Source organism: Esox lucius, chromosome 24 (genome assembly GCF_011004845.1).
Source record: "Esox lucius isolate fEsoLuc1 chromosome 24, fEsoLuc1.pri, whole genome shotgun sequence".
In the NCBI taxonomy this organism is placed as follows: Eukaryota; Metazoa; Chordata; class Actinopteri; order Esociformes; family Esocidae; genus Esox; species Esox lucius.
This window is the reverse complement of record NC_047592.1, coordinates 14,659,687-14,678,042: the sequence shown is the minus strand read 5'-3', so window position 1 is coordinate 14,678,042 and position 18,356 is coordinate 14,659,687. Positions and strand designations below refer to the sequence as shown.

General features: G+C 47.4%; 1 protein-coding gene across 4 annotated transcripts; it reads right to left on the bottom strand.

The window, feature by feature from the left end:
- Positions 1–404: 404 nt before the first annotated feature.
- On the bottom strand, positions 405–18,315 carry fxr2 (fragile X mental retardation, autosomal homolog 2). 4 transcript variants are annotated; one of them, XM_010887741.4, is made up of 17 exons: positions 17,508–18,315; positions 14,773–14,825; positions 12,475–12,568; positions 11,604–11,690; positions 10,106–10,254; positions 9,704–9,797; positions 8,921–9,037; positions 8,660–8,830; positions 8,463–8,541; positions 8,110–8,219; positions 7,273–7,359; positions 6,188–6,416; positions 4,454–4,633; positions 4,022–4,219; positions 3,828–3,932; positions 3,612–3,700; positions 405–3,155 (listed from the first exon to the last, which is right to left on the bottom strand). In XM_010887741.4, exons 1-17 carry the CDS (start codon positions 17,556–17,558, stop codon positions 3,042–3,044), a joined length of 2,007 nt encoding a protein of 668 aa, XP_010886043.1. In that variant the 5' UTR covers positions 17,559–18,315; the 3' UTR covers positions 405–3,041. The 4 variants fall into 4 exon arrangements, with proteins under 4 accessions (XP_010886043.1, XP_010886044.1, XP_010886041.1 ...); XM_010887742.5 differs by having other exon boundaries at positions 11,619–11,690; XM_010887739.5 differs by having other exon boundaries at positions 8,062–8,219; positions 17,508–18,314.
- Between the last annotated feature and the right edge of the window lie 41 nt (positions 18,316–18,356).

Sequence of the window (18,356 nt, the reverse complement as noted above, 5' to 3'; positions counted from 1 at the left end):
TATGCACGTTTCGGTGTGATAACATCACAATTTCTACCCTTTCTGTTATAACAGGATGAACAATAATAGCAATGAGTCTAATTAAGATGTGAGAAATTACATTCAGCAAGTATGTGATGAGACTAATAAATAATCATTACAGTGTAGTTTCATCAGAGTAATGTAACTACTATGTAACTTGTCATTACTGTTAGTTGTATAGCTTTTCATTACTGTATTACTAGTGTAGACCCAGCCATGTGTGTGCGTGTGAGAGCGTAGGAGACATCTATCAGTTGGAATCACATTAGCCATTTAAATCTTACCGCCATCAGTTAAATGAGCGATGACTTACACCCCCACCCCAACCAGAAAGTTTGTCAAAGACTTGTGATTTAGCCAAAAGGGACAAATACATAAAAATGTATAAAACAATGAAAAGTCCTTTATTGCCATCAGAACATGAGTGAGAAGACCAGTGAGGAGTTTGACAGTACCTAAACAGTACTACAGACATACAGCTACACCCACACGGCAGGTCAACATTCTCTCCACACAGAGACATCCTAGAGAGCCACAAGAGGGCGCTACAGTATTAAGACAGACAACTGGGCGAGGTACACAATTTCACACAGACTAAAACAAGACAGTAGCTAAATGCTCCATCTTTCACTCTTAATCCAACATGCAGGCATGCACAACTGATCCAAAAGGTACAAATTCCCAGTGTTCGGGTGCGGTCTTCTGACGTGGAAACATCCAGACACGGTTGAATGGAAATGGGGCCACACAATCAATCGAGGCGATTTTAATACAGTACAACAAACAACCCCCATCCCGTTAGTCTCCAGTCAGTACGAGCGGCTGTGTGAACACCTAGCACGACAACGCTGTAGGTTCTCCCTAGTGTTAAATACTTAGCGGAATACTCAGTGTTACAATTCCCCTAGTGAGAAAGTAGATGGGCCTTACTCTAATCCACAATCACCGTTAAAAGGCAGCCATCTTGTTGGTCAATTTGAGCGGTGGAAAGGTAGTCAGAAAGCCACTACAGTACTTTAGTGTCAAAAGTAGGGATTCTAAAACACATTCAATGTGGACATTAGCAGCAGTGCTAGTAGTGGCTGAAGTAACGGTGAATCTGAAACGTGAACAATCCCTTTTGCAAAGCTACGGCTAAAATGACAGTGCAGTTGGTTGTTTGTATTGACTTAGAAAAATAGAGTGGCAAACAAACAACAAGACAGAAATCAATCAGTTCATCGCAAAGACAGTTGTTGATTTCACTTCCATTTTATTTCATATTTTCTATGATGTGGAAAGAACAAAAAAAAATAAAAATAGTTGAGAGTGTGCGGTAACCAAGACGACAGTAACATGAGCCACCGAGAGTTTCGGAAGCCCCTCCCTCCCTCCACGCCCGTCGACCTCCACCTAAAGGAACAGGACAACCGCATTGCGTGTGGTTCATCTCAAAACCGGGCGACCCCTCATCCGAACGCAGGAGACCCCCACAGCACGCCAGCGCCGCCCACCTTTCCCGAGACAGAGCAGTGACGTAATCGTGCAGCGGTCGAGCATCGGCGTACGCTACGCACGGGTATGCGTCACCATACTCCGCTCTTCCCCTCTGAAAGCGGCGCCCGTTAGCCGGTCAGTCCGCAGTCCGTCCACCTCCCCGACCGCATTTACAGTAACCATTCCGGCGCGACACCGTGGCTCACCTACAGCCGCCGACCTCCCCCGCCATGCTGCAAGTTCACCCAGGAATGAGTTTGTGCTGGAGGCTACAGCGCGGTGCTACCCTACCCCCTCTGATTAAGAGGGACCACAGGAAGAGGCACTGTGATGTTCTCCATTGGTTAAATCACCTCCTCAAACTAGCCATACGGGTGTGTCAGTGTGTTCTGTCAGCCCCGGACACTCCAGCGCGGAGCAGGGGGAGAGAGAGTGACGCGACACCTCTTCCTGCCAGCCGAGCCGATAGAGCGCTCTGTCTGCCGGTGACCCCACCGCCGACCCAGGGGCAACGTTTCCCACAATTCTGTTACTTCTCCTCCCTTCTGATTTTAATCCTGCGGTCGCCAGCTCTCAACTGTGCGTACACACACACACACACACACACACACACACGCGAACACAAACACACACACGCGCCAAACAACCCAAACGTTGTCCTGTCTACTCTCAATGAGGACAAGCTTCTTTGAATTTCTTGTTTGGCACCAGACTTTACGTTTCTCTGGTCAGTCACTCATTCCCTGGATGTTTTTCTGTCCTACCACAGTTAAAACCTCAGCACTCGTTATATCCTCCTGTTATCTCCATACTGGTCTGTTCTCTCTTCCAAACAAAAAGATAAACCTCTTTCCTGTGAAACAAGACAAACTCAACAATAATCTATTTTTTTTTTTTTTTTTTTTTTTCAAATTCAAGGCACAATGTCTGTCTCACACCGGTTGGTCGTTCGGCCTGTCAGTCATCACCAAACCGATGGTCAGGCCAGGGTACAGAACGTAACACTCCTGACACCTCTGGGACTCATCTGCCTGCCCCTCCCTTCCTCCAGCTAGCATCATCGGTCCTCCAAACCTCCCCTCCTTGTGGACTTTAACACTGTTTAGAGACGCGTCTGTTTGAATGGGAGAGCAGCCACAAGTCCAAACCAGTGATAACATCAAAGAAAAACAAATAAACAAAAAAAATAAAAAGGAAAAGCAAAAAAAAAATAAAAAAAAATAAGTCTTGTCCTGTTTTCAGTGATTCTGTTATTTCTTTAAAAATCAAGTCGTATCCACCAGCTCTTTTTTGGCAAGCTAGTTTTAAATAAGCACTAAGTACTGATAGATAGAATAACATACACCGGTACGTAGGTTTTTAAGTAAGATGCGGTTGTCGTTTTTTTGTACTTTTTCTCTTCCCCAATCTCTCGTAGTATGAATTTCAGGTATTTTGTCATTTTTCACTCATCTGTTTTAAGGTTTAAGTAAATGCAAGCAGGGACATAGTTTGCCATGAAGTCTTGCTCTAGACGTGGGAGTTAAGGGGCGGGGCCTAGTCCTCTACGAGACGCCGTTGACTAGGGTCAGGGTCTCGCTGGGCGTGGCCAAGCCGTTGCTAGGGGAGCGCTTGGTGGGAGCGGTGCGCTCATCCCTCTTGGTGCTGCTCCCATTCTCCTGGTGAACAGGGGGGGATCAGAGAAAGGAAACTGTCAGTTGAAGAAGTCTGTCGCTGTGTGTGTGTGTGTGTGTGTGTGTGTGTGTGTGTGTGTGTGTGTGTGTGTGTGTTAGGTCTTACTGAACTCATGGGGACCAAATGTCCCCATGAGTATAGTAAAACCAGAAAAAATTTGACTCATTGGGACCTTTTGCTGGCCCCTGTGAGGCAAAAGTCAATTTCCAGCTCATAGTTTAGGGTCAAACTAATTTTATAGTTAGAATTGGGGTTTCTTTAAGGTCCAGCTGTTGTTGGTTAAGTTAAGGGTTAAGGTTAGGCATTACATCTAGGTAAAGTTTAGGCATAAATGTTACTTTGAGGTTTAGGGCAAGGGAGCATGCAATTAAAATGTTCTGGTCCCCATGAGGGTAGCTATACATAAGTGTGTGTGTGTGTGTGTGTGTGTGTGTGTGTACCTTGGGCTCAGGGGCAGCGAGTGTCTCCTTATGGGGAAGGTTCTGTCGACTCTGGGACTCGGCACGGGAGATGTAGTCAGCCACGGTCACTGCAAAGAACCCAGAGATCAGTGATGTTAGTGGATGAGATGCTGGGGGGTATGAGTATGAGGGAGGACACTAAATAATACTGTTTATTCCCCTCTAAGGGCCACAGGGAGCTCTGCCACCACTCACCATCGGCTGGCTGGCGGTCACGGCTGGCGGACCCCCCCTCTGGGTGGTTGGCACGGTTACGGCGGCGGCGGCTCCGGTTGCGGCGCTGGGGTCGACCCTCCTCATCTAATAGAAAACAGAAAGTTGTGAGAAACCTCTGTAATGCTTGCAGGCCAGTCACGCAGCGCAACAGGCAAAATGTCCGCCCCTCCTACCCAGTCCGTTCTCATTGGGCCCGGTCTGGCTGTCGGACTCGACGGCTGCGTCCATCACGCTGGGCTCCTGGTCGTTACGGCGGCGGCGGGAGCGTCTCCTGCGGTCCACTCCGCCGACCCCCTCGCTGGTGTCCGTGTCCCCCTGCTCCCCCTCGCCCTCCAGCAGGGAGAACGGGTTGCTGTCGGGGTCCCTCAACACTGGCCACCACACAGAAGAGCTTCGATAAGACAAACGGCACCATCTTCCCAACATGCTGCCCTGAATATGACCTTTAACCTTCAACACAGCACACAGAAAACCACACATTCTCTCCGTACGCAAACTAACATTTCTCGATGGACACATTTCTCCACCCCCCACCCCCCGCCGTCCATTTGGTGCCTTACGCATCCAACCAAGCACCCCAGCAGACGGAGGCAGCTATGTGGTACCTGAGCTGATGGAGTTTGTGGGCCTAGCTGCTGGCCCGCCGCGGCCCCGCCCGGTGTTGGAGCCACGGCCTCTGCCACCCCGGCGAGAGCCCCTCTCATCTCCGCCCACGCCCCGGGGCCGCGGGTCACGCTCATAGAAGTCCTCGGACTCTGAAGCGTTGGACTGCTCAGAGTTGGTGCCTGAAAACAAAAGACAATGGCGTGAGGAGAAGCCAAAGACGCTTATCGCCCAATTTATCATACCTCATGTATCATGCAGGACACTTTGCACGTTAAGCTGGATGTGTTGTGTAAAGGCTGGTTATTCCAGGCCTTTGGCAGCTTGATTGGCCACTCTGGCCATTTTCCTCTCATTTCATTAACAAGGCGTGTGCCCACAGAACTGCCACTCACTGGATGGTTTTTGTTAAATCGCACCATTTTCTGTAAACACTAGAGTGCAGAGCGTGACCCCAGGAGGTCAGCTGGAATGTGAGACACAGGAACCACCACAACGGCATCAACAATCACCCCACGGTCAAGGCATCTTATATCGCACACCGTGACCATTCATCTTTGCCAATGTTTGGTTGAATGACAACCAAACCTAACCTGGCAATTGAGAGTATAGTGCACGTCTTTAACTTAACCATCCCCACACTGACAATGGGAAGACAGCAGATAATGTAGCGGTTGCTCTGAACCGCTACGGACAGGGAGAGATGGAGGAGAGATCCATGAGGATCATGGTGATTCTGGCATTTTGAAGCTGCAGACACCAACAGCCTTGAGATCCTAAAATGGCAAGACTTGCTGCCAGTAAACCCATCCGCTTAAAAACCTTTTCAGTCCAATTAGCCACCAAGGGAACTTAGAGTAACATTGTATAATAATGCACAGGTTTGTTTTTAGCATTTCTGATATCCTCTAGCCAATTCAAATATCCTCCACATGATTCTGGTGCAAAATGTAATTTGTGTTCATTATTTCAAAACTCTTGCTCAAGGTAGACTACGGCTAATGTTCAATCAGCCATAGTTTTCTTTTTCTTCCCAAGCCTGAGGTAATGAAACCCAGATGTGACCCCCACTCTGAAAATGTTTGCTGATAGCTTACTTCTGGTTAGGTATGATCTGGGGCATTCCCCCTGATTGCTGCCTGAAGTGGTAAGGTAATCTCTCTGAGATCATTGGGCAAGGCCTATTGGCCATACTCTCTGTACATCTTGTGTCATGCCTAGCCCAAAGCATCCCATCTTAATAGAAGCTGTACAGCTTTTTATAACATTAGCACAGTTATAATGGTTTCATGTTGTGAAGTATATCCACTTCTTTCATGATTCCATTCTTAGCGTCATTCTTGACAGATTTTTATTGCTAACTTACATCACTCCTTTTAAATATGAGGTAGATAATTTGATAGATTTTGTGATTATGTTTGTAAGCGTCACTGATCTAGGTAGGTCTCAGCAACACATTTCATAATCCTGACAATACAGTTTAGAAGTGGCGGGTCACCAGTATTAATAAACCAAGGGGAAACACTGGATTTCTGTACATTTATTGAAAGCAACCTGGGCTGATTCTACAAAGGCATCCCAACTCTGATCTTTCTTTCACTAACGGGTCTTATCGCTAATCAGAGCTTAAAGCATACGAAATCAATCAGGATTTGGCGATTTGGACATAAACATGCCAGGGTTATTTAATAGAACAAAGACAGCAGCTTGGGATCATGGGAGTTGCAGTCTCTCACCGTATCCAGAGTACTGGCTGTTGGAGGGTCGGCGTCCTCTGCCGCGGCCCCCGTAGGTTCGGGAGGTGTGGAGGTTGGTGGAGTTGCTGCTCTCGTCCGTCAGGTAGCCCTTCTCCCTTTCTGCCGGGCCGGCACCACTGACCCGACTAGGGGGGGCACGGTACCCCACCCCAATCTGACGGAGCTGCTCATCGATCTGCAGACGCTCAAGGCGCAGCTGCTCCACTTCCTGCAGGGGAAAGATTTTCATGTTAAAGCGCACCATGGATGCTTACAGGTCCATGTCAGAATAAACAGACAAGCTATAGTACCGGGAGGTACATGTGAAAACACAAAGCACCTGTAGAAAGGGTCAGTAGCCCTGAATTTAGTGCGTTGCCCAAATGGCACCCGCGTTCTCTACAGTTCTGAGTAGAGCAGTTTGATGGGATTTCACAGACATTTCCTGAAATACTGGAATCTCCAAATAGAGCCTTTTCAAGACCGACGTCGTTATCGTGGCATGCAGCGCTCTATTTCAGTAGGGGGGGGATGGTTATCCGGATCAGTCCAGGCATCATGGGGCTGGGGCTAAAGTGTTTACCATGGCTCTTTGGTTAGGTGAGGCTGGGGGGTATGAGGGTGTCACTTCAGAATGCGACAGCTGCCACCACCAAACAACAGCTGAGCCCTGCGATGGTGGCTGACGAGGGAAATGGGGTGCAACGACAGGCGGGGGGGGGCAGTATTTTTAGAAACTAGGGCCCAGATATCCTGTAATCTACACCTCAACCCACTCCCCTCGACCCAGGACTGAGTAGGGAACTATTTTTAAAAACACACAGGGTAAGGGTAAAATGGAGCTGCTTTCAGCAGGTTTCACATGGAGGTAGAGTGGGCGGAGGAGGAACAGGTGGCAACCTGGCATGACCCAGCTCCCCCACCCAGCCAGCAAACACTGGCCCTAATCCGGGTCCAGAGAAAACTCAAATACAAGTTTCCCTGTCATTCATTGCCTCTGTTCAGTCTGGGTCTCTGATGCCGGACAGACTGGAGCGCAGATGACTAAATGCTGCCACCTATTGGCGAGCGTTTGCGTCTCTCACCTGTAGATAGGCCACATGGTACTCCAGCAGGGCCTGGGCGTTGCTGATGTTCTCTTTAGTTCCCACGAAGACAAAGGGGACCATGCCCTGGAGAGAAGGAGCAGGGAGGTGTGAGGTGGTAGACTGGTACAGTAGTGTGCTTCATCAGGGGTTCATTGTGATGGTTCAGCTCTGATAAGTCATGACATGTGGACGTGAGTGTGTTTTTGGGCCAGAAGAACTGGTCTACACTGATGTAGAAACACAGAATGAAAGAAAAGTATGTGTGAGGAGTATATTATACACAGAGTATCTTTGAGGAAATTAGTGAGTAAAGTGGACCTGGGTGCGTTCAGAACACAATGACAGGAAAACACGCTGAGACACAGAGCCATACACAGACCAACCCGATGGGGGAGACCCAACCCAACCCCCCCTACAAACTGGTGACGTACAGAGCACACATGCTGCCACAACTGAAATGGGACAATTCTAACAGTCAAACATACGGATTGCAAAATTCAGGTTACTTTTCCAAAACCCCCAAGTTCACCAGATATACAGGTTGAGGAGTTCCTGGATGTCCTGTTTATTAATTTTTTTCCAGATTCTGTGAATTTTCTGAAAACACAGGATTTTGGGGAAAGTTACTGGAATTTCTCAATTCTACAAGCCCTACTGACAGAGACAGGTGGCGGGGGGGGGGCACCGCAGTGGTGATTGTGGAAACAGAAGCGGTAGCTAACACCCTAGTACGGTTACGGTTGCTTGGTACGGATGTTGTTCGAGCGGCCGCAGCGCTCCATTCACCTCTTCTTTAGGGGCAGTGTCTTCTCTGCCAGCCCCCTGCCTGCCTACCTCCTCACGGGGAAGCTTTTTGTCATTGTCCCCCTCAATCCGAACGCGCACCACGCCAGACTTGTCCACGATCTCCTGGATGACTTTGCCGTTCTTGCCGATGACTTTGCCTGGGAGGGAAAAGTGGTGGGGGGAGGGGGGGGGGGGGTTGAAGAGCCAGGTTCATATCAAGCTGAAGATTACTACAGCCGTGGTTCTCAAGGCTCTATGTTGTCGCAACCCTGAACATCAAGTCAAGGGATTGAGAATTTGTGGGCAAGTTGATTTAGGGGGGCTAGCGGTACCACTGTTTTACCATACCATTTTCACAGCAAGAAGACAATGGAGATATAATGGTGTGGGCAATAACTCACCGACGAGGTTCCTGGGTACCTGGAAGTAGTCCTCTTTAAACTCCAGGTAAACCCTGGCCAGTTTCACTGCTTCTGGGGTCTGCAATTAAAAAAGAACGACATCAGTCCACCCAGCTATCAAATATGTACACAGAAAGACTGTCTGTCAAACACACGCCACAAACACAAAAGCCCATCTCAGTCGAACAAACACGCACCTCTCCGTAGATTCTGAAGGTGCAGCTCTCCTCCTCCAGTTCGATGGCGGTGACACCAGGAACCTTCCGCGCCTGCTGGATGTTGGCGCCGTGGGAGCCGATGGCCAGGCCCATCAGATCCTCCCTCACCTTCACCTCCTCCTGGTACGCAGACGCCAGCTGCTTACTTGTCTGTTGGGGGGGGGAAATAACACATTGAAGGTAAAAGCAAACGAGGAGCGAATCATGTGATTCAGAGCATGTGAAGGAGCCGGTTCCCACCTCCAGGTGTTTCGTGGCCTCCTCGTTGCGGGACATGAGCATAAGCTTGGTACGGATGCTACGGAAGTGCATGTCGCTCAGGAGGGCGGCGCGCTTCACCGTCGTCTCGTTCGTCGACTGGAGAAACAAGATCGGCATGAGGAAGCAGAAAGTGCAATGCAAAGACAGGCCGCGTAGCAGAAGAAAAAAAGGAGGATTTCTTGGCCATGAACCGCGCTCTAGAGGCAGATCGGCCCCCGTGACAGAAAGGATGCGAGTGGTCGACTCATGGATGAGAGCGGAGTTTACGTCCCAAATCTCAAGTCACCCAGTTTAAGTTGACAATTAAAAAGATTGCGTGAGGGTTTAGGTCAGGGCTTAGAGAACGGATAAGCACTGACTAGTCAACTCAGTTAAGCATCAACTCTGATGTTGCTTGCTCTTATGGGTTTCAGGTTCGGTATCTGTAAAAGCACTGAGTCAACTGCTTATGTAAAAGGGGCTTTATAAAATAAATCTGATTGATTGATTTACTAGTTCAATGTTCTTGGAACATGCAGACCCTTTGAAAAACAAGCTTTGCATTCCACACCTCAATTGCATTCTAAGGGGCAGGTCAACCACTAGAACAAGATTGGGGACAAATAAGGCCGACCTACCTCAAGCAAGTATTGATCTAGCATCACTTGCCCCTCTTTCCATAGAATATAACTGTTTAAGATCTACAAGGTATCCTTGACCAGTGGTCCTACTCGGGGAGCTTTGACAACACAAGGTAAAACAGCAGGAAATTGTCATACTGACCAGCACAATGAGCTCGTGTGAAGCTGCACTGTAGAAGATGCAGTTGGCTCCGATGGCTTTCCTGAAGTCTTTGTGGATGTTGTCGTTTGCACAGCTGTTGATGAAAAGCCAGGCAAATCCACAGTCGTTCACAAGAGCAGTGACAAACAAATGGCCAAAAAGGACGAGGATTAGACGGCACCACTGTTTAACAAGAACCCCTTCAGAACGACACCCAATCCCCTGCTCAGTGAACTCCACTTGGCCTGCGCAATCTCAAGTTAAATCAAAGAACTGCACTAAGCAGGGAGAAGGGTGCCCTTTCATCAGCAGTTTATTTACATAAAACAAGTATTATGTTCTTGCCCTGGGCACAGGTTTTAGCCAGGAGGGTGTAATGCATTTAAGGTCCAGGAGACTCACATGTCCTGGAGGTCTTCTGGGACCCCGATGGGGACCTTGTGGAAGGAGTTTCGAGAGGAGGGACTGTTGGGGTTGACAGGCCGGATGCGTTCGTGCGTGACGATCTCGTTGTACGTGGCGTCGCACGCCGCATACTCGATGACATAGAACTGAAAGGTTAAGACAGACACAGGTTCTCAGAGAACGCCATGGCAACACAAAGTCAGAAAAGCGACACACGAAACAGAAAGCCGGCTTCTACAGATAAAAGGAAGACAATGGTAGAAATTAAGGGGACAGACTGCCCATTTTTTCCATCACATTGGATCTGGTTATTTTCCTGCAGGTTTTCTGCAAAAGTGGCACATCTACATTTCACTTGTTCGAGAGCGGTCCACTGGCCGTGAGAGATTGAGAGTACGAATTTAAGAAAGAGAAGAGCAAGGATACCCAAACCATGCTTAAAATGCCAGAATTAAAAAACATCACTCAACACGAGCTGACATTCCAACAGGCTTTTCTCACTAATCCAACTACAGTTTTAGAATACAGCATTGCACAGAATGAGGCCCCCAGACTCCTAGTGAACACAGTTCAGTCTGTCTGACGAGCATTCGTGATTCACAGTAGTCCCCACCTCCCCAGGCTGAAAATTAACATTGAAAACAATTGGACGTGTAGAAACAATAGATTGCTTAAGCTCTCTTTTCTATGGACTACGTGGAATCTTGACTAGATTAGGCTACCTCCACCTATCCACGGCATACATATCCATCATGGGAACGTAGAAGCTCCATGGTGTCTCGGGGTTGGCACGGAAGTATGGGCCTGCCCGCCCTGCTACCTTAGTTAACCCAATCACCCTCCAGGACAGGGCCACGTCAGTGGCCTGAGGATGACTAAGAAATCTCCCACAGTGGGCACGCCCTGTCTCAGCATAACGCTGACATCACACAACATGCACGAGCGTGACGAAGAGACCACTTGGATCGAGCATTCGGTTTCATTTTTTATTTTTATATATGATAAAATAAATAAAAACATTCAGCCGAGCGACTCTTCCACAATGTAATCTCATCCCGTCTAGACGACAGCCTTGTCGTATTTGTCGGCCCAGCGCCTCAGAAGGTTCCCATGTCCAGGACAGGGCATTACATGTCGGCACCACAATCCCCTAGCAACTCACTGCAGGGCTTTTCAACAGGTCCGCCATCCCAACCTAACTGGCGGCACGGTCCCAAATCACTACACGGTCCCAAATCACTGCACTCGCCTGCCCTCACCTACCCACCAGTCTTCCACACACCGCTCACCTCACAGACTCTCTGGCTTCGATAAAAGCACAGCTAAAGACTGAGCCTTTAAGGGAGTTGGGTTAATATTCTAAGGACTAACACGAAACAAAAGAACAACGTTTTGGTAGTGATTTGGTGGATTTCCGCCACCTCGGCTCAACGCCATGCTGCCCCCCCCAACCGACCCCATGCCGGCCCCAGCATGCACCCGACCCCTAACTCACCAGTCCCTGACTCACCTCTCCCTTCATCATTCGCACCCGGGCCAGCCACCAGCCACATGGCTCCTGCTCGTTGGCCCTGGAGTACACCTGGGGACAAGACAGAAGACTGGCCGTTAGACACTCCAGGACTTCAAAATCCCACTCAAACGATTGGTTTTATTGTGAAGCAAATACATTAGTTAAAAATGTGGAAGAGAACATTCAGCTATATTTATGCCACCAAAACAGGAATTAAAAAGCCCAAGACGAAAAACAACAACAAGCGTACAACCCGCCCCCCCCCCACCCTTGTCCCACCCTAAAACACCCCAGAGTGAAAAAATTTAAGTGACTAGTGTGAATGTATCGATTTGAAATTGACACAGTGAGATGTCCGTCTCCACGGCGATGATGTTGCGAGTGCTGTTGTGATGCTGAATGAAAGCCCTAGCTGGGCAATCATGTGCCTAAATTAAACTGTATTAAATGAATCCCTCTGATGCAATAGCCAGGGTAATCTCTAGACAAGTTGGTTGGGAGCAGGGCACAGCCATGAATGGAATCATTGTGGAGTAACTGTACTGAATCAATGATAGGAATACAGATGCACTAGAGTAACTGTCGAACATCACAGGCCGCGTGTTGGCAGGGGACCGAACGTGAGGTGCAAACTAAGGCAGAGCTTGCAGTTTGCCCTTGTACCGGGTCAGGAAACGCGATAGGGAAAACCCAGTTGTCAGACGCCAACCGGGGGGGATAACGCTGCAAATTCCCTGAAACCTTCCTGAAATGAATCCAATGGGAACGTCGTGGAATGTTTTCTCAACAGCGTTTCTCCAATGAAAGGTGGGGTGCCGGGGGTCTGGGGGACATGACATGAGGCCAGGCGTACCTCCACTTCCTCTCCCTCGCCAATGTCCTTGTGGTAGTCGGCTGGGGGCGGCAGCCTCACGTCACTGAAGGGCAGCTGTCTCTCTGGTTGCCAACTGGGGGAGGTGACAGAAAAAACACACACACGTTTGTCACCTTAACAGCAGCAGGACCGACCGTAACCAAAAATGACACTAAAGAGAGAAATCACTGAAGAGAAAGTGAAATTTATTTTAAAAAAAGTCTGGGGGGGGGGGGCAGTCTAGATTTCTGTAAGTAGCCATTACAAATGTCAGCTAACAATAGCTAAAAATCTGAGCAAAAAAACAACCCAAACATTTTTTTTACATTGAGAGTCAAAGCTCGGAATTCAAATAAGATTAGTCCGTTTAAAATGTACAAAGACGCTCACTTGCCACCGACACTATATATTCTGCAAGTGCAGGCTGAAGTTAGCTGACATATGCAATGGGGGATTAAACAAAAAGGAACCGCGGATTAGATTCTCTTAGTTATTCAGGGTGAGGAACCATCTAATATGAACTTCTCATCTCATCTATGAACTTCATAATATGAAGTTGTAAAAGTGAAATTCTATTTTAAGCCTAATTCCTCCCGGGTCAGTGTTGGTTATTACAGACTGGCACGGTCCCTACTCAGGTGTCTTAAGGGGAGTTATGATATTTCATTTTCGATTTACAAACGTGCATTATGAACGGCGTGGTCTTTATTTTACAGATTAGCCTTTTAGCAGACATTATCCAGAGCAACTTAACAGGAGCAATAAAGGTTAACTGCCTAGCTCGAGGGCACAACAGCTTTTCACTGTCAGCTCAGTGGTTCAAACCATCGACCAGAGGCCCAGAATTTCACTTGGTGTAAAGGTGCACCTAGTAGCAGAACAGTGTTGTCCCAATCACATCTGCAATGATGAAACGCATAACTGGGAAGGCAATCGGCCTCAACACTTCTGGTCCCATTGACAGATATCACAATCATGCTAATTCCCTCTATTATAAAGTTTGTGGGCAGCAGAAACTTCCAGAAAACAGGCTGTAACCAGAACACCAATGAAGAAAAAAAGAAAAAGATAAAAACACAAACCAAGAGTGTCACTGTCCGCACAAACACAACGAAGGCCTGATTATTGCAGCCTGTTCACAAGCTCACAGATAAATCACTTGATAAGTCAGTCCGGGCCAGTGAAAGACAAAGAAAGCATTGTGTGTCTAAAGAAAGGTGTAAAGATATGCACATAATGGGGTATTAACCAATTAGATATGATAATTAGGGTGACACATGCAAGGACGATAAGCTGGGCTATATGAAATATATTACAATAAACTGCCTGAATGGACATAATGAAAATAATTTCTAACTTGAAAACCACTGCATATTTTAAACAATTTTAACTACAAGTAATAATTAAATTGGGTGTAGCCACTAATTGTACCATTAATCACCACAACTCCAAGTGAATCTAATTTAAAGATTGACATTTCCCAAGCAGTAGCTTCTTATCTGTAAGACTCATCAGCTAAATGTCGGCAATGAGTGGTCAGTCCGGATGTTTTTTTGTTTTAAGTGTTCTGGCATGAAAGAGTCAGAAACCTCAACAGCTAACAGAACTAGGACCAATTGTAGGCTGTGTCATTTTATATGAAACACTTAAGGGCAGTGTCTAAAAACAGCTCACTGGAAAGTGCCGTTAAGATCAACCAACAGGCTTCATATGAACAGGAAGATATTTATGTACTGTCTAAAGTGAGGGTGTTCCGGACCATTTTAAGAAGCCAGCTTGCCTATCATTCAAAGCTATTTGGTAAAACCAGTTGAAATAGAAAACTGTTAAGGACCATCACAGAACAGGCACTCAAGAACATGTGCTTTTCATTCACTGTAGTAGCTCATCTTCCACAAACGGCTAATGTGACGCTTCCAAGGCAACAGGGCTTGGGGGTGGTGGTTGGAACCATCCCAAGAATGTCAGGGGCCAACGTCCTGCCCACCCCACTTGCATACCTTCAGGGACTATATTTAGGGACACCCTGGTCAACATAACCTACTAGATAAAGAGGAACGGGGGGGGGGTCATGCATTAGTGAGTTGGACAGGAACAGTGTGGATAAGGGTTACAGAATGGATGGGCAGCTGTTTCTCCATCACAGGTGGCAGGGAAAACGGGGGGGATATCTTAAGGAAAGGGCAACATTAGGCCGACCTACTGAGGGAGAGACTGATGACTGGAGCAGAGGGGAGACAGGTGGGAGGTTGGGTCTGTAAACACACAGGGCTACTCATGAGGCAGATGATAACTTACTTGTTTTCAAATACTATTGTGAGTGAGTCTTCATGGACATCTTTGATGAAGCCCTGAAAAAGAATTCAATGAAAAAGCAAAGACAATGTTAGCATAGAGTCCACACAGGGGCTGAAAAGCTGATGTAAACACCTGAATGACGGGAGAGCATTCTGTCTGACCCTAGCAAACTACAGAAAGCCTAGAAAATATATATCTCCATCGAGGCACTAACGTGTGTAGAGTTCCATATATTGGGCTACTCCCAAAAAACGCCTGTGTGCAAGCTGTACCCCAGAATAAAAGACAACTCCATCGTACAGCGGCGATATTTAATCAGGCCGGTGGGATGAGGTGTCATTTCAGACATTGCTCAACCCAAGAGTAGAGTGACTGAACTTCAACAGGAAACGGACAGCACAGATGTGACAGACACATTCAATAAACATTTGAAAGACAACGTGGATTTTTGTTAGACGGCAATAAAAAAAATAAAAACACAGTCCCAAGGAAGCTAGGTGACAGCCATGATCACCTGTCATTACCAGAGGCCCCTCATCCAAATCTGTTCCATGCCCATCATAGACAGCCCTCCAAACCCATCACATAGTGACAGACAGTTCCATAAACTCCCCATGGGTGCAAGAGCACAGACTGGAGGAAGGTGGGGGAGTCAGAGACACAGTGCTCAGTGTGACACGGCCTTATATGGGGCCGAGAGGTCGCTGGGAGTGGCCATAGGGCCTGAGAGGGAGGGGGGAGGAGGTTCACCTGCGGGAAAGGAAGAGGTCTGCTCTTCCCAGGACAACCTGCTTAGGTTTCGGGAGCAACAGCGAGTGTTAGGCATACAGAAATCCCTCATAAGAGATAGCTGATTCATTACACACAAGCTCACTCCCGGTAACTTCTGACAGTTTTCATGCCACTTTCTCAGGCCCCAGAGAGAGATGGCCAAAAAGCTGGGGGAGGCTAGACTGAAGTGTCACGACAAAAAAAGCTGCTGTCTGTGTCGCTGTCATTCAAAACTGCAGGCTTGGCCAAAGAGACTGGGCGGCTAGTAGCTACATTACCACAGGGCACATAACTTCTGCCACATCAGAGGAACACAGGAGAGTCCAAACAGGTCAATTTTGATATAAAGCCTACCAGAGTAGCAACATGTGTGACGTAATAAACAAAGACTTCAAAAGTTATAAAACATTCAGGGTGATTGAGCACAGATGGACCGGTCACTCCCAGCTGTACGGTGAAGTCAGTCCTCGGCCAGCCATGTGCTCCCCCATGAGGGTTGGCACATGACTGATCCATCTTGCCCTCCGGAGTGGGAGAACAAGACCTATTCACACACCTAGCATAACAGGGTGTCCCAACTTGGCATCAGTACACTGGTTATAATAACTAAGCAGAAGCTAAAAAAAAATACTGGAAGAGTGTACATAATGCAGGTGGTAAAGCATGTTATCTCCCCCCATTAAAACAATCTGGTTCCGCAAGAAATTATTAGCGCATCGTAAGGACACAGAAACCAAAAAGTATTGTGTAGTTTCAGGACGGAAATCTGTCTGACATCACAGGGCAAGTGGTAAAAGGGAGAAGAGAGCAAAAATAGTCTGAACAACATTGGAAAAGGAGGAGAAATCAAGAGGAAAGGTAGAAAAGACTGAGCTAGAAAACAAGCTAGACAGGGGCAAATTAAAAATGGCAGGTGGGCAAAGACGCAGAATTGAAAGATCCAAGGAAGAGAGGGACAAGGGGGCAATGTGGATTGTCGAGATTAGCATCATCAGTTTCTCCAACAACTGCTTCAGTTCCCCTGTCACTATTGGGCTGGCCCATCGAACCGATAGCAGGTCACTAGGGCCTCCTCAAACGATCCACAAGTACACAAACCATTAAACTACGTCAACCACTTGGCACAGGGACTTTTTACTGACACAGAATTAAGCGAATTGACTTAACTTCAAGATTTAAAAACGAATGAATGGAATTGTGGGAAGTAATTTAAATATGGTTGTTACGTAGGTCACTGTGGTGTGAGGCATAAACAGCCATCACATGACTCAAAGAAAAAAATATTCATCGAAATAAAAACGAAGGCTGTTTCAGCATCCTCGTTGCAAACGGAATTGTAAGAAAATAAAACCCGTTCAGAAACAAAGTGTGAGAGTGCAAACCATTCAATATATTTATATTACGGTACTGTAGCTGCTTAGAAAGACTGACGTAATGCCGTTTATTTGTTAACTGTTAAGTTCTCTACTTAGCTAGCTGCTGTAGTTAATAGGTGGCGGTCTCATCCAAGAAAGTAAGCAATAAACAGGTCGGCATTTCAAATACGGCATTCTTCCACTCCCCTCATTTTCGCTAGCAAATATAAGTGGTTAGCTAGCAACTCCAACCAAAGAAAGGAGTGGCCCGATAAGATGTTTGGTAATGCCAAAACAGCTAACGTAAGCTAGCTTAGAGGCTACAAAGTAACAGACCAGTTCAAGAAAGCAGACCAAACAGAGAATTTGGAATTGATCAGTAGGCCGGGATAAGTGTGCCCATACCATATTGCCAATCCCAACCGGACGAATGAGACATCTGAAAATTGTAACGTTTGACCATTGGGCCTGTTTAATGAATGGTACGACTCAACATGCCAGCTAACTACGCTAGCTAGGTATTAGTACAAAACGCGGTATGGCACATCAATGATGTCAATTGTTTACCAGTTGTGTTTTATTAACCAATGACTACACCATTTCCTTTACCTTGTAGAAGGCCCCGTTCGAGCCGCGAACCTCCACCGCCAGCCCGTCCATAGTTGACGGTAGGTCCCCACGACTGGGCTTCTCTGTAGCCGCTACGACTCCGTGCGGTTCTGGTACCACCCCCAGCTTCAATACCGCTGGCCCGTCGCCGCTCTCCGGCCGCTTGTGGATGTCCAGTGTTTCGGGTGGTGGGGGGAGAGGGACAAAGGTGAAGGGGTTGGGGAGTTGGTGTTTGATTGGATCAACGAATAACGTAAGCTAGCTAGCTAGATTACCGTACCGTCTGCAACGGTCAATTTCACGTAAACTACGCTACGTCGCTAGCTCACTACAAGCCAGCAAACGACCGATAGCTTTGTTACTTAGCTAATGTTAGCGTTTAACGGCACCACTAACAATAAGCTGTCCTGCGTTAAGAGGGGGGCCACGGCGATCTAGTTGCAATGTGCTTCAAAAGCTAGCAAGCTAGCTAATGACGCTAGCCACGCTAGCTATGTGTAAGGGAAATGTTAGCTAATAACGTTTAGCTAGCGAACGTTAGCTTTTGCCAATTAGCTATCACCAACACTTTGATTCCGTCACTTGCGGTGATGCTAAAACAGCCGTATAAATGCAGCAGTCGCAGTAAAGTTTTTGTAGAAAGTCGTTGCAGGGATTCCTTTCTTTTGTTGTGATGTATAATTTCGCTTTCTCCTCCCGGAAAAAAAACGTTTGTGGTGCACTATCGCCCGGCAACTGCGTTTACTCCAACTACCGTCCCCTCAAACGCGCGCCGACGGAGTGAATCTGTGAGGTTCTGAATGACCTCGTACACCCACCCCTCACTCTTGATAGATCCACCCAAAATAG

Coding starts and splice junctions, on each gene's coding strand:
- fxr2 (XM_010887739.5), bottom strand. CDS start 17,558: ATGGACGGGCTGGCGGTGGAGGTTCGCGGCTCGAACGGGGCCTTCTAC. Junction 10,255..11,603: donor GAGAGGTGAGTCAGGGACTG/GTGAGTTAGGGG, acceptor TTAACCTTTCAG/TTCTATGTCATCGAGTATGC. Junction 4,634..6,187: donor CAGCCAGTACTCTGGATACG/GTGAGAGACTGC, acceptor TTTTGTTTTCAG/GCACCAACTCTGAGCAGTCC.